Source organism: Amphiura filiformis, chromosome 6 (assembly GCF_039555335.1).
Source record: "Amphiura filiformis chromosome 6, Afil_fr2py, whole genome shotgun sequence".
NCBI classification, from domain to species: Eukaryota; Metazoa; Echinodermata; class Ophiuroidea; order Amphilepidida; family Amphiuridae; genus Amphiura; species Amphiura filiformis.
Window position 1 is genome coordinate 7163996 of NC_092633.1, and position 16776 is coordinate 7180771.

Here is a 16776-nt window from a genome sequence, read left to right on the forward strand (position 1 = left end):
TTTAGGTGGTAGGAAAGGTGGGGGGGGGGGGGGGCAAAAAAATTTCCTCTTCAAAACCCAAAATTGTGTCTGTCAAAAGAGGGGGGTCAAAAAAGTTTAGCGGTCCATCGAGGGGGTCAAAAAAGTTCTCTAGCAAAACATTTGAGGAGACCAGCCCCCCCCCACCAAAGTAGGCCCCTATTAATGAACACTCCCTAAGGATAAGATTGTTTCGTTACCACAGCAAAATAGTTCAAGGTCAATAGGCCTCAATGGTAGGCTTATACTTGACCTATTTTGCTGTGTTACGGCACCGTAGGCAGTGTCCGAAATAAGGAAAATATGGAGGTTTTCCCGAGGACAACTATTATGAATTCTGCTTGTCCTCAAAACATTTTGGTTGTCCCCAAAATATAGGCCCCCTATGTCATGTTTTTGAGTGCAAATAATCTAACTTAGTGGTTGTCCAGGGATAAGTAGCCTACATAGCTCAATATGGTTGTCCCCAGTGATTTTTGGACAAGAGGACAAGAGGATAAGTGCTTATTTCGAACACTGCCGGTAGGCCACCTAGGTAGGCCTAGGCCTATAGGCCCACGGTAACTTATGTGCATCACGTTTTGACCCTCCAAAAGTTTTGACCCTCCAAAGGGGGCTGAAAAATATGACCACAAATTTTCCTGGGAAAATTGAGTTTAGGCCTATGCTTTTCTATGGGCGGGTTGACCCATAAAATTTTCATGTCAAAAGGGGGGGGGGCTGAAATTTATGAGATCTGTAAAGGGGGGGCCCTCCCACCTAAAGTTGAAACAAGTGTACGACGGTGGGAAATTTTAAAATCCCCTCCCGGATGGACGGGGTGTGTATGTGGAGGGGCGTGAGACACGTGGGGACTGGAGGTCCGGGAGGGACAAGGAGCCGGCCAGAGGGGTATAGGGCGGAAATGGAAGATTTAATGACGGAGCCTGAATCCGCTCCCTGTGCACAAAATAAATTTCAAATCGGAAAAGAAAGAGGGAAATAGAGAATATTCTAACGTGCAGTCTGTGCTCCTAATTTTAAAATTGATTTGTCTGTATATTTTGGTAATTTCAAGATATGAAATTTTATGATATCATATATAACATTTAATACATAATATCAAATAAATTATACTTTTTATAGTAAATAGATGTAAGTAGTGTGTTTTAAATGAATGCCACGTAATTTTATGATTTTATTTAGACCGGCGATATAATATGATTCGACATAATTGGTTCATCAACAGCATGTTCGATTCCCATAATGTAAACGACTATGGCGAAATCTCTACACATTGCATGACATGAAAACTTAGTGTACATTACGAAAACAAAGTTTTCCGGTTTTTTTTACTCATTAATGTATACATACTGTTTCACATAAATATTACCAAAATATGCTTCCGCTCAAAGGAGTAAATTGACGCAGATCGACTCAGTAGAGTCACTAAAACGCATAAAGGAAACAGCGCCAGCATTTAAGTGAGTACCGGTTTTTAATTTAGTTTTACATTCAGTTTCCATGTTTCACCGTGCATGATCATTTTATACTTAAAAAAATTAGGGAGGACGACACTTTTGGGTGTTTTCAAGGAACATCTGCAAATTTGGTATCACTGTGTAAAAGAGCATTAAGAAACTTAGAGTTTAGACAATCAATGGTACCGTACCAAAATAACACATGCACATGTGACATGATACATGCATGTAATGATAATGGCTAATCATGTCATGAATGTATATGGTCGCATGCGGGGGTCGCATGTCACACAAGTTGGTACGGTACTATAGCCAAAATAATTAATTCTCGATCATGAGAGCCAACTTGAGTACGCACAGTTATTTGCGTCGAGCGTAGTATAATTAAAGACCGAGATTATAATATAAGAATTTATCGCGTCTGATGTCACTGTCAATTACGATCCTTGATTGGTTAACACAGGTTAATAGCGCGTAAAACATGAAAAGGAAGACCGATCTATCCGGTGCATTTTCTAGGCATTGTTGACATGGTGCCTTCGCCAAAGAAAGTTTCCTACTATCATGCTATAAAGACCTAACTTTTGAGATGGTTTGCATCAGGGTTCGCAGGTTTTTGCCGCAGGTGGAAAAAACCGCGGTTTTAACCACTTGGCAAAAACAGTTTTTGCCAGTTTTTGTCGGCAAAAATGGCAAAAACTAAAAAAGTGATTTATAGTTCAGTTTTTACATCTCAAAACAAATTAGTAAGTTGCAAAAATAAGTTCTCGAGTGTAACAAGGCCAGATTTTGTAAGCAATATAGTAAGAAATTAAAGGCATGCATGCGTTTTCATTGCCCAAGTGCATTTAACTGAAATGTGGCATGTATCAAATTCAAAACTTTTTCATTTCAAGGACTTGATGAGACAAAAAATATGTTGAATGATTCATTAAAAGTTGTGTGTTACCGTACTGTTTATGAGCTTTCTGTGCCACTTTTTAATATTTGAGTGACTATATGTGAGTTTTTGCCATTTTGCGGTTTAAACCAGGCAAAAACTGGCAAAAAATGACAGTTTTTGCCAGGTTTTTGCCACTTTGCTGGCCAAAACAGGTTTTTGCCGGCAAAAACTGAACCCTGGTTTGCATGTTTCAAAGTGCAAAATTAACAATATAAGCAGGGGTCAAAATTCACGGGGCAAAGGCGATTCGCCTCAATTTTCCCAAAATAGCCCCCATGGAAAGAAAATTGTCAATGGCAAAATACACACATGAGGGCTATTTTTCATGGAATCTGTCAAAAATAGCCCTCCTATTCAAAAGAGTATTTTGAGGCCTGAATATAAGGCGACCGGGTATACCGCCGGGTTCAGCAAGTCATCATCACGACATTTGTAAACAAACCGTGCTCGAGTTTGATTGACAGATGACATCAGACGCGATCAATTCTTTTTATCTCTGTCTTTAATTATACGCAAATACCGATGCTTACGGCGCAAACACAGCTTTCGAAAATTAACCAATGACCAATCACACGGTCGTTGCTAGGCAAGGTCAAGGTTCGGTCATGCAGGTCGCGCGATTGTGTTATTCTATGAAAAGTACGCTGACGCAGAAGGTACATCCTCTCATGATCGAGAATTTGTTATTTTGGCTATAGTACAAGGTCAAGGAACTTATACTATAATCAAATTAAGTAATTCTTGGCCAAACTGGAACACTGTACGCTAGTGGCTCCGCGATATACACACACAAATATAGCGCGGTACAGAAGAAAGTATACTCGCGCCTTACACTGCGTACACGCTTAGTACACTACATGGCCGCAACGCGCATGTTCCAGTCTGGCCAAGAATTACTTAATTTGAATATAGGTATGAGGAGGTAAACCTTAGTAAACACATTTGCTAAGTCAGCCAAATTCGCCTTGACCGGGGCCCAAACACAATACATATTTACATAGAAATTTAAAAGAACAGATTGGACAGGCCGGTCAAGGAAACCTATAGTATAAATGGCCACGCGTTTTGAACTCGCCACCCAAAAATGGTGGTTTTGTTACGCTTTTCCAAATCGAGACTCGTTCAAATTGTTATATATCTCTGCTTAAACAAAAGGTATTGTACAATTTGTAGTGTGTTTGGTGTCATTTTGTAGCTAAATGAGTGCCCTAACAGACCTCCAAAGGAGAATTGTTTATCAGCTAAGGTAGTGGAGTGACAGTTGTTTGAGTTCAGAATGGCCGAGGTGGTTGACTGCTATCATCATGAGACTAAGATTTAGAAACACCACCGAAATGCTGTTTTGGGGAATTTTGCTAGCAGAATCTTTTTGATGAAAGTCAATCTTTGACAAGATGTAACTTTGCTACGGAAAGTGCTACATTGTATGACAAAAAGGTTTTCAGTTTTGGCTTTCTTTACTCAAGGGCTTTGATTTGATATATAAAATGATGCAGTTTGATGGCAAATTTGAATTCACCTAGCATACCTACTTATACGATGTCCTCATTCACAAACTGATACTATCTGTCCATCGTATAAAAATGTTACCGTACGGCAGCGTGTTGAAGGAATATTACACAGTCAAGAATAGGCTCCGTCTTCCGTTTGCTGGGATCCCTCACAGTCTCCCAAAACATCAAAACAAGCAACTTGGTCAAATAAAATGTTTTTAAGCTTCCCTCATCGATTATCGCGACAAATTTTGCTGGCGATATACGATATTCAAAAAGTGGTGATGAACATGCCTACCCTGTATTATGATGTTATACTTTGTTGATTTGGTATCCTTGTATCCTTGTACAGAGTGTTGATGTATGATGACGTGGGCTTGCATTGAATGATGCATCTGCGTGACCAATATACATGCACAGTAAGCTGAAAATCTGTTTATATTATGTACGGTATTATAATTATTTGGTATCATGAGATGTTTTTTAAAATCATACATGCACTAATTTTCCATACAGCTTCAATTGAAAGGCTTTCATGTGGCCAGTCTGTACTACCAAGCTAAGGAATACAGCACTGCACTATCGTACTGTCAGAATTACGTGTCGGCTAAACCTAACGATGCTCGTGCTCATAAACTACTCGGTCAGATCAGTGAGGCTATGCAGAATGTACCGAAGGCCATTGAAGGGTACAGGAGAGCTCTGGAACTAAATGACATGCAGAAGGACCTTATCTTGAAAGGTATTTTGATCAAGGCTTGAATTTATTCCGAGAGGAGTGAGATAAAAAGGTGTTCATAAATTTCACTGACTCATGGTCCCAGGTAAAATATGTGTGGCTTTCCAAAATCACGCCTGGAAATAAATCAAGATAAATCAATCAAATGTGAGCAATAATTTTCCACCACATTTTCAGTCTTTGTAGTTGACTCGGATACTACACTGACCCTTGCAGGAAAAAGGCTCCTGTGTCAAATTAATCAGGTCTCTTCATTTAAATCTTTAACCATAACAAAGAAAAGTATTTTCTCCACTTATTTTAAGAGTCTTATAAGAATTATAACAATTCTGATGTTTTTCTTTATTTTTTTTTAATTCCCAAAATTTTGCCAAATGTTTTTAAAAAAATTTAGCTCACAATCAAGGTGCTGATGCCGTTCTATGATTAGTAAATAAGCTACATGTAAAGCTTAATCTCTATTCTCTTGCCAGGATTTTTTGATAAAGTGTTTATTTTTTTTAAATTTAGGCAATGTTAGAAACACTTACAGCTTAAAATAGAAACACTTAATTGGAAAAAGCTCGTTGGAGAATTTACCACCCCTGAAAGCTGGGTAACCATAGCACCTTCCCTGTTGGCTAATAAATCCTAGGTATTTGCCTATTTTGGGTAATTTTGTGTTTCTAGAAAAACGTCAAGAAACCACAAAGTACCAACATGCCTTTTAAATAATATATACTTAGTAACACAAGTTAGAAAATAAACGTGGTTTGTATTCTGTGATAAATACAAAGGCTATAAAGGAGAGAAAAATCAGGTACGGTATAATAAAATCTTGTTTTCAAATTTCAAACAGTTGCAGAGCTATATTGTAAAGTGAGGTGTGAGCCTGAACGTCATCGCTATTGGGCAGAAAAAGCAGAGAAGTACTATCCAGGTCATGAAACAGTGCATAAAATCAGGGTAAGCAGTTTGGGTGGGAGAGACAAGAGTTGGATTGTCATATCAGTGTTAGGTGAAAATAGAGTTGACAGGGATTCAAATCTGACGAGAACCCGAGAACCGGTTCTCCTGAAGGTTCTAGCTGGATTACAACTACAAGAACCAAAATTGGTTCTCGTAAGCTTCCAAGTCTCAGATCGCAGGTCGTGTTACATTTTACTTTCCTTTACTTACAACGGAAATATGATTTTATAATCTTATTATTCCAAAAATATAATTCTGTTGGGAAATACAGGTGAAGTTTTCTTCATTTTAGCTGTAAAATTATTGTACAGTCACAAATGGAAATCCATGGACTTACAACTAGTTTTAAGTTTGAGCATTGTTGTGAAAGGGCAGTGAAAGCAACATGCATTGTCTGTCCTGAAGAACAACTGCAAAGGCCAGGTACATGAGGGAAGGTGGTGACAGCCTTATGATTTTGCCTGTTTTTCTCAATATTTTGCAGGAATCAAAAGCCTGTTTTTGATGAGAACCAAAGGTTCGCGCAAAAAGCCCTTCGCGAGAACCTAAATAGGATCCCGCAATTGATTGTGAATTTGAACCCTGCAGTTGACCTGCTTTGTGTAAAATGCATTTTTATGCAGCACATTGTAAGATGTTGATTTTTCTGTAATGCATTCCTGGTGATCAATAACCAATACCATCTCAAGTGGTCAACTTGACATTTACTTGCAGCTTGCACCTTTTTGTATTAAGTTGGTGGATTGTTGAAAATATGATACTTATTTTAAAATTTGAGTTCAAGTCTGTAAAACATTATTGAAGACCTGTAGATTTTCAGGCCTAAGGGGGCCAGATATCCCTTAAAAATGTTGGCTTATTTCTATCACTGGGTGTTACTTTCATTGCTTTCTTCCATTTTCCAACAGGAGCATATATTCCGAGCTAGTGGAAAACTGAATGAGCTGGAGCAGTACTTGCGTGCTAAATTGGTAGGTAAATCAAGGACTTTGGCAGGGCAACAAAGTCCATAGTATCTTGGTATCCCAGGTCCTAGAAAAAGGTCAGACAAAATTAAGATGTTAAAACTGTTTAATATGTACAACAACATCCAAAATCTTGGTTAAAAAAGACGAAACGGCCAACGTTTCGGGAGCATTAACATCCCTTTTACTAGGTAAAAACAACAAGTAGCACTAGTAGTAACTAGCATTACAAATGATCTAGTGAAGAAAACAGCAAAAATGACAAGAATGGAATGAAGAGAAATTAGAATAATAATGAAAACATACACGGGACAAATCAACATATGTGTGCAAGTATAAATTAAGATGGGAAAATAAAAGGAAAGAAATTTGGAAAAAAAAAGATCTGATAATAAGTTGTTAAAAAATCTTTTCTTTTCAGGGTTTCACCCAGACAGTAATTTTTATCAAGGTTTTCTGTTTGGGCTTTGCAACTGCAGAAGAATGTCCAATACAGCACTTTTTTCACAGAATTTGGCAACACCTCCAACAGGTCTTTAATATGAAAACTATCCCTTCAGTTGACATTTTTCTACATATTTTAAGCTTCCCCTTGACAAATATAGTCGTAGTTGAGTAAACAAATTGTTTTGTTGTTTTACAGCGTTCTTTCCCAAGTGATTGTAACCTGCACATACAGTTATTGTTAGTTCTCATTGAGCTAGGTCGTCTGAATGATGCTAAACAACTATGTGTTAAGGTAGAGACGACCCACCTGTTTGATGACCATCAGGGATGGTGGGAACAGGCAATCAATGTCTATCTAGTAAGTATCTTTAGGAAGACTGGGTTAGGGTAATTGTCTCTGGTGCAGGCAGTCCCAGGTTCGATTCCTGGCTTTGGCAATTTGCTGATATTTTGGCTTGGGGAAAAAGAATCTATAAAGTTAGTTGAGATAACATACAAAGTTACAAACTTTTGTTCATAAATAAATATTTGTGCATGTGAATATATATTTATTTGTGCATGTGAAGATACAACCATCACATTCAGTGGTGTGATTACAAAACTCTTTCCACCTTCAGGGGGGGTATCTAGAGGATAAATGAAGACGTTGTGGTGTCTATCATCAGTCACTCTACTGCTATACTTTGTTCTACTTTTTAATTGGTGAGACTCATGATATTGTGGATTGATATAGCACAACCCACATGCAGTTTGGCACAGTGCCTACGCTGACTGCACTTTGCATGACTGGTGCGTACTTTTATGCAAACCACAATTGGGACTGTATTGACTTGCACTGTAACAAACATCAAATAATTTGTGCATATCCAGAGTTGAAGCAAGTCTGATGATCTGTTTGTTATTCTTTGTTTTAGACAATGCTGAGATCATGGAGTAGAGATCAGTCCCAACATGCTCAAGTGGCTTGCATAACAACATACTGCAGCCTGTTATATGCAATCAATAGACTGGTTGTGTTGAGTTTGGCAAACCCAAATTTGTCGACCGCACAAACTGCAGAAATATTGAAAAGGTATGTCAGATTATTAGTATATTATGATAACATTGTAAGATTGATACACATTTGTCAGGGTGTGTATATCTTAACACTTCTCCAATCTTATAAAATCAGATTCATTTCTCAAATCATAACATCTTTGTATGCTTCTTATAAGTTGGGTGAATAAAGATTCAAACAAGATTCAAGCAAAGATTATAGATATATTTTCATACCTAAAACACAAATTTAACACAAGCTCCAAGCGATATTCGTAGGCCAGTAATTGTGTATAGTAGAAAGAAAATAGATTAGGGAAACTATTATAGGCCCATGGGTAATGCTATGGGAAATCTTCCATATTGCATTGTCACTCACTAGGACTAAAAAATTAAATCTCTGTCATTTTTAGCAATTATGCAAAATTGAATATTTGGCATCCTGGAAGCATGTAATCTTAAAACTTTCATAATGAGTTCTGAAACAAGTTGCTTTAAAGTTTACTTGACATCTATTTTTTGTTAGGTACACATGTATTTCATTGTTTATGTACTGTTAAACGTATTTATATGTGCTGTTTTGTTCAATGATGGGTTTGTCTCTTGCACCGTGAATACATTGACTTTCCTATGTCAATGTAAGGTTGGAGTTTTATGACAATCATCATCATCATCATTATCATCATCATCGTCATCAGCAGCAGCATCAGCAGCACACTGCATTACAATGGCAAATGGGATGCATTAAGAATTAGTTTGTTGAAAGCATGGCAAATCAATCTGAAGGTATAATGATTTCTTCTTCATGACTTACATAAAAACATGGTGGAGTTTGAGTTCATTGATTTGGATATGGCCATGACCAGTAAAGGCGATGGAATGTGGAAAAGTAGCAATTATTTGTTCTGTATGTGGTAGAGAATTTATGTCACTGAATTTGTCTTGTTGTGTTTTTATGCAGGTTGGACCATGATTTAGTGAAAGCCAATGATTGTGTAGCTAGTAGTCGGTACAGTGCAGAAGTGCCACATGCGCAGATTACCCTGAATGAAATGAAGGCCCAGATGTACTACCATGTCGGCTCACTACTTATGAAGATGGCAGCAAATGTAAGCATGCACCTGCCTGGAGGTTTGGGTAGGGGGGTAGGGACATCCCTCAAATTAAAAAGGAACTTCTCTACAGCTCCCCCAAATTCCATTGGGTGAAGGAAGTTTTTGATAGCTAAACAACTAATTACCAATTGTGAAAGCAGTGAGGAAACCAGTGTTCCCGGAGAAAACCTGCAAGAGCGAGCATGGATAGGGATAAACCAAGTGCACATACAGTCCTTGGGCACGGCCGGGGCTTGAACCTGGGACTCCAGTGGTGCAAGGCGATGGAACAACCACTGTGCCAACTTGCTCCCATGCACATTGTTTGCATGTTGTCTAGACAATAACTTTTACATTTTTGTCAGGGTTGTGATAATAAGCAACCACAAGCATTTGTTAATCTGCATTTAAAATTTGACCTCATGAGAAGGAATTGCACCCCAATTTGACAAGTGAGGTGTAATTTTGCAGCAGTAGAAAAAAATCTTAAATTGAGGGCTGAGTAGGGAAGATAAGGTAGAAAAAAAAAATCTTAAATTGAGGGCTGGGTAGGGAAGATAAGGTAGAAAAAAAATCTTAAATTGAGGGCTGGGTAGGGAAGATAAGGTAGAAAAAAAAATCTTAAATTGAGGGCTGGGTAGGGGCCACATGCTCAGGTCACACAGAAAGATGTGTAGGTTTGCCAGATTTATTTCCATGCTAATTGCTATATGCGTAAATGATGACAAAATGATGTATGTTCAACTTGGCAAGCTCTCATGAGATGTCTACAGGTTTGGTAAGGGTCACATAACTGATGACCTTAGTTCAAAGAGATGCAAATCCAGATTCATTATGTTACCTGTCACGCATAGAGGTGGTTGCAAATGTGATGCACATCCTAAACACGTAGTCCCCATGCCATCAATTGTAACTCTTTCATAGGATTTAGGTTGAGTTTGGACTTATGATTAGTTACAGGATTTGATGTGTTGTAACTTGTTAGTTGTGGAAGCTTGGTATATAGGCTAGATAATATTATTTTCTACACCGAGATAACATGTTTCATGTATATTGTTTTGACAGAATCAAGTTCGTTGGCATGATGTAATGGGCATGGCTGCTGTGTCCTACCTGGTTAGCTTACAGGTGTCTCCCAGTGAGAATCATGCTACCACTAAGAATGAAAACTTAGCTAATCTCTACAAGATGGGCTGCTCAAGACTTAGTGAGATATGTAAGTTATCTACAAAAATAGGTAGAAAATAAACCAAGGGAAAGCAGTTCAATTTAAACCTAAATAAATATGTGTAACATTCTTAGATATTTGTAAACTATTAAAAAACAAGCCTGACAAGCCTTTTAAATCATTGTTTGCCATCAAATTTTGGTTTACTTGTGTTTTTAAATATTGTATGTGGCAAAATATTTTTTAAAAAAGAAAAGAAAAGTAAACTGACAGACTGACCGATCCTGACTTTGAAGCTATAAGGTCAATACAAACTTGTTAGGCCTAATTGATCAGAAGCAGCATGGTAGGAGGCAGGATACTTGGGAAAATAAGATGAGGTACCTACCCAGATTATCACTCACACTGTATATTTTGTATGTATTGCAGGTCATGTTCTTCATGGGTTAGTGAAGCAGCATAGTACAGACTGGCTAGAGGAATGTGTTGAACAGTGGTGTAATGAAGAGGTATGTAAGGAAGTAGTGTCATAATGAAATCACTTGCTTAATGCACAATGTTTGTCTTGTTCCACTAGCAGTACTTATTCCTTAAGACTCCTTCTATTGTCTTCAAATTAGCATTTATGCTTCACATTTAATGTACTTAATTTATGTACAGGGAACTATTGAAAATGCTATTCTCTTTGAAAATGTCATATTGTTTTTCATATTTTTGCTTTCAAAGGGTCGACAGCAGTTTTTATACCAGGTGTTTGGTGATGATAGCGGTGTTACAGACTTGTCATCACTGCATGTTGACGATAGCTTTCTGTTAACTAATACACCAGAATTACCAGACCTTATTAAAACAGTATACCATTATGATGAAGGTAGGAAACTATTTTAAGTAAAGGGATATAAGTGTTCTTTGTAAAGAAATTGCAAATGTAATAGTTTTACCAATTATGTTGTGCAATGACGTTTTCACAGGATGATACATAGCATATTGACAAAAGTATGCATTTTTTCTGTTTTCTTTGTGTTAAATTTTAAACCCCAATATAATGGCAGTATAATAAACTGCAATCCCTGTCAAAATTACTTGGAACTGTTGATTTTCTTGTTCCATTTTCATGAGTACAATTAGCACATTGGCACTGAAAGGTTCCCACTACTGTTAATCTCTCCCCTTCACCACAAGTCACTGTTGGTTACTTCTACAAGTGCTGATATATATTTTCATGATCCAACAAGAGGGTTGGGTAGCATTCCAAAGGAGAGTAATAAAAATGTAAAAAAAAGTTGTTAATAAGATAATGTGGGAACCAACTAAGTTCTGGAAATATTCTGAATGTAGTACTATATGCTATCACCTGGCATAAATTATGCAGTCACTTGAGTATTACAGGCAGGCCTTTAAAAAATGTGACATTTTGGCATCTGCAGGAAATCTGCAGAAATTTTGCTTCTTTAGATAAAGAATTGCAAAGGAATATTGATACGGTTTAGATATTTTACAATTTTTGAGGGAAGTATGTTTACCTTTCCAGGATATAAAATTTCATTCCAGGCCTGGCCACAAATTTAATCAACGTCTTATGTTTTTTCTTTGACAGTGTCAGTCTTGCACAAACCATCGGACCCACACCGTCTGGTTTGGTTAGGTCTGCAGTGGGACATACGGCAAGATGGCATCCTACCAGATTTGGGCTCGTTTGTGGAAGGCATCTTTGGACGTCTCTTATTTAGCACCAATAACATAGACAACATCTCTGTGGACAACATCCGACTCTTGGACATAGAAGCTTTCTTGTATGCCAGTGTACACGTAGCAACTACCATGCTGTCGCTGCTGAATCAGCGTCAACTAATCAGCAAGGATCTTCCTAGACAGCGCCCTCTAGTGTTGCATCGTGATCTGTGCTCTGATGAGCAGTTGGAGTGGTATTTGGCACTCCATCAACTCTACTCAGGCAAAGCAAAGTAAGTCAATCAAATCATTTAGTTTTTTTAGGAAAATAGTTTTGCTTTATGTATCCAGTTCAAGAGGATAGTTCACAGATTTCTTCAAATTAAATTAACATGTTCTATATACATTTACAACATAATTTATGCTGATTTACTGATTTATATTCATTGTACAAAATACTTTTTATTTTATCACAATCACATCAGTACATTTTGGTTCAAAGTTCTGGTGAATTTGTAACTTTTGCTGATAATTTATTACAAACCATGTCCAGAATTAAAATCAAATGTTCATAATTCTTAATTATTTTACTTCAGATCCAGTGATCGTGCCAAGTTGAGACTGACAGCTCAGAAAGGTTTGGAGGTGTTGCGATGTCGCATCAACCATGGAATGGAAACATCACTGTTGGTTCAATTAGGGAGGACATTCCATGCAAGGGTAAGAATACAAAAGCTATTGTAAGACATTGATTTCTAGTCTTGCAAGCTTTTTTTGTAATATGTTTTAACGTGGACTAAAGGCATATTGACCCCTGTTTATTTTCTTACCTGGAATGAATCACAATACCTGAACCAGCCAAAAGGCATGTGATGCCAGGTTCTTATGCTGCCTTAAGTTGGTTTCAATACTGTCAACAATAATGTGCGATGCAATTTTGCATTAGAAATAGATTTCTATTTTTTCCCAAATATTGTTGGTTTTGACTGTCAAATAATTTTAATTTTCGGGCCAAACAAATGGGGTAAAACAGAAAATTGCTACTTCATTCCAGCGTATACACACATTGATTAGGTATTTCTAAAGTGCATGGAATCAGGTCACAGCTCTTGTCATGGCGATCAAATGAAATTGAAAAATCTATCTGAAAATTGTTTCCCAGTATATGGATGTTAGGAAGCTTTACTGGCCAAACCGAACTTGAGTGAAACCACACAAAAACAATGTACTTGTATAAGCTTACTATTTTGTCACAATATTAATGAAGTTCAAAACCCAGAATTTTTCAACAGGCTTCTGGTACCCTACTTGGGCTGTCCCCCTAGACCCTGCCAGGGGTACGGTCTAGGTTAAGGTATCCACCTGGACCCCCACCGATGAATCAGGATCGTATCCAAGCTTCAGTAGCAAAGTGGAATTTAAAATCAGTTCTGTAATCGCCACTTTCCTTTTCTTTTTAGATGAAGGAAGTTCAGAATCAAAGCGATGACCCTCAGAACAAACGAGAGCAGTGGGAGGCGTATCAACGGATGAGTGTACTGTACTGGCAAACTGCCTTGGAGCAACTCAAACTATTAGGAAGGTAAGAGAGTAGAAGGGAAAGCCAACATTCTAAATAGTTTTGTTTTTGTGCCACATAAATATTGTGCTTTACAGTAGTACTTACCATGTCTGTATTCTTGTCATAATTGGTCATACCTCTAGTGTTGACATGGAACTCATGAGGACCAGATTCAACTACAATGTTTACCTTGTGCTAAAGATTTTGCTATTTGACAAGTGAAACTAAATCTTGTTTTGGTTTTTAGTTGATACCAATGAGGTAGAATCAAAGAGTACCATCTTTTCCAAGTTTGTGAGTTGCTCATGAAGGCAACTTAATGTTCCTCCTGATTATTTTGCTATGCACTCTGTAAACTTTGATTCAAAGTGGGTGGTTATTTGTGTTCTGTGTGAAATGCATTGTGCCAAAAACAGGTACTAAGCACTGCTTGTCCAAACCTTTGAAATTCCCAAACTTGAAAGACGCAAATTATTGTTTGGTTTCGGGCCTCCATGAGCCCAAGATAGTAGATTTGCCATATTTTTACATATGGTGCAATTTGAGCCGGTAATCTTGGTGTATAATGTCTTTGGTTGATATACAAATAACTGAAGACAACAAAATATTATGAACAATGGCTTGAAGTTTGACTGTCATTTCAATTAAATTGCCCATCCAAAGTTGACCTTTAAAAAATATTCGAACTTTTGCAGGCTACTTGTGGTTCAAAGATATGGACTGGGGAATGTGTGGCACTAGACAGGATTGTTTTTGAAGGGCCACCATTTCTAAATGTAAAATATTGGCACAAATCTGGAAGAATGTTTTGAAAGACCCTCACAATTTAAGACAGCAGCTATGCACTATTATCATGTTTTGTTTCTTGTTGATTTCAGCGATAAGACTGTACCACTGCAGAAGAAGCCATTCTTTCCATATCAGCAGACAAAAATGGAGGTAATCATTCTTACTTTACTCGTAAACACCAAATTGGTGATTCCTGATGACACGATAATTAGCAGCTTTTTTGGTTTTGATTTCAACTTTTTTTTACACACATGCTCTGTGCAAATGTATAGGATATTTGCAAATTTACAGCTTTTTGCTTGCTGTTTTCAGCCTTTTCAGCTCTTTTTATATGTGGCGACTTACCCCTGATATAGTTATCTATCTTTTAAATTGGGCAAGTCTTCCCAACAAATGATACTTATTTACTGGCTTGTTTGTGATTGTATTAAGCTACATAACCACCTTTTGTTTTTCTAGGCTAGTCAAATTCAAGAGTACATTGATGAGGGGTCAGTGGTGGTGTCAGAGCATAAATTCCAGGCTGGTAAACACCAAGAAGCATTGGAATGTATAGACAGAGCTAAAACACCCAATGCTCTCTATACTAAGGCTATGGTAAGTGACTAATGTTTAATGGCAATGTTAAAGCCATAATGTACGATCTTTTAAAATGAAAATTTTTTACTTTTTTCAAACCTGATTTTTTGGCTTATTTGTAATGTTTACACATGTGCCAATTTATACCTAATTGGAATCAGCCAGATTGATTATGCTTGTAGGACAACAATTTTGAATTTGTATACTTCTCTTAACTTGGTCAGCCTGACATAGTGGCATAAAAGGCTCAATGGTCAGTGTGGACACTTCCCATTGTCAGTTTAGACACTTTTTGCATGCAATTGAATTAAAAATATGATTATTAAATCTCAGGAAATCACTCTGGCTGTGGCATTTTATTTTCATTTGTTATATCTATTATTGTGATGTGAATTATATAATTTATTGTTTTCCATTACATGGGAAATGTGAATAACCCATAGGTTGAATATGGTAGTTTTGATTTAAAGAATTATTTTAAAGTTTGACTGATTTTGTTTGATACCATTATAGATGTACAAGACTTTGGCTGGTATTCAAACTGGTGGACGGTCTGAGGACCAGCTGAACACAAGTGACGTCTCTAAGCATGGGGAGCTATTGGATAAGGCCAAGTATGCTCTGTTTGCTACTATGGATAGTATCGAAGACAAGCCAAATCATGTAAGTTAACAAATTATGTATTGAATCAACTCAGTGCAGTATTTTCAAACCATCCAACCCCAGCAAAAATATGGTATTTAAAGGTTACATGGGATGCAATGGGCTAGTCCAGTTAAAATCCATACTCCTCCTATTTAAGAAATGACCTTATCTTCCACTCAGGGATATTACACAATTGTGTTCATGACAGCTTGAATTGGACAGTTTTCGAAATAAGTGGTTGTCAGGTTGTCTGAGACAACCAAAATTGATGTATTACTGTACTGCTCCAGACAAGCAAAATCTGCAAACAAACTTCAGTTCATATCTACAAACTACAAGAAACCCATCAAAATACATTTAATTAAACATATTATGCAAAAAGTGACATTTGTGGCAATTAATGTTACAGACAACCAAACAATTAGGCAGGACAATCAAAACCATTAGGTCAGATTGTCCTCTGGACACTCACCACTTTCTTCTTATTTTGAACACAGAATCTGAATGAAATAATTGTATTACTATGTTCCTTTTTACCAGTCTTTGCATGAACCTGTCCAAGAGATGCTTGAGGAGATTGAAACAGACCAGAGCCAACTGGCAAGTCAACTATCTATGATGGAAGCACCCCATGATGACTCTAGACTGAGTGGTGTAGCTGACATAAGTGTTAGGTCACAGAGAGTGAGGTCAAACTTGGACTTGGACTTTGAGGATGAGGTAAGGCTGCATTGTCATTGTTAAAAGAGGATGGTTTGATTTCATCATATGCTATTTTTACCTTGGGTTTAATGACCTTGACCACCACTGTCCACCATCTGTTTAGATCGGACCATCCTTTAATTCGGTAGCCTGTTTATGTCTGCATCCAAAAAAATGAGATAAAGTCAAACCAGACAGTCTCCTGTCAAATCAATTGGCTATGATGAAGGTACAATCATCATATTATTATTAAACAGCATTTTATGAAGCACCTTATCAAAAGAGGCCATGGTACTGTGCAAACAGACATGTATGAAATTCATTAGGATTCTTGAGTTAGGTGTACTATATAAGCTATGTTTCACTGTTGAAGGTTTTATGCTTGTCTGCTCCACTCCACTTGGCACTCATCAGCATTGATAAATGGGAACAGAGATGCGTGAAATGTATGTATACATCCAACAATTGTGCAAAATTATAGTTCAATTGGTGTAGAATGGAATGTCAACAAGTGACTGT

At 37.3% G+C, this 16776-nt stretch overlaps 1 protein-coding gene across 1 annotated transcript in view; it reads left to right on the top strand.

Moving 5' to 3' along the window:
- Nucleotides 1–16776, top strand: part of LOC140154901 (E3 SUMO-protein ligase RanBP2-like) — a 52405-nt gene that overhangs the window by 15356 nt on the left and 20273 nt on the right. The window contains 16 exon segments of the mRNA XM_072177560.1: nt 4431–4656; nt 5492–5598; nt 6510–6572; nt 7210–7371; nt 7928–8085; nt 9010–9157; nt 10208–10358; nt 10740–10819; nt 11037–11181; nt 11908–12274; nt 12578–12701; nt 13442–13563; nt 14421–14481; nt 14791–14928; nt 15424–15573; nt 16096–16275. Coding sequence (XP_072033661.1) covers nt 4431–4656; nt 5492–5598; nt 6510–6572; nt 7210–7371; nt 7928–8085; nt 9010–9157; nt 10208–10358; nt 10740–10819; nt 11037–11181; nt 11908–12274; nt 12578–12701; nt 13442–13563; nt 14421–14481; nt 14791–14928; nt 15424–15573; nt 16096–16275 — 2382 coding nt within the window.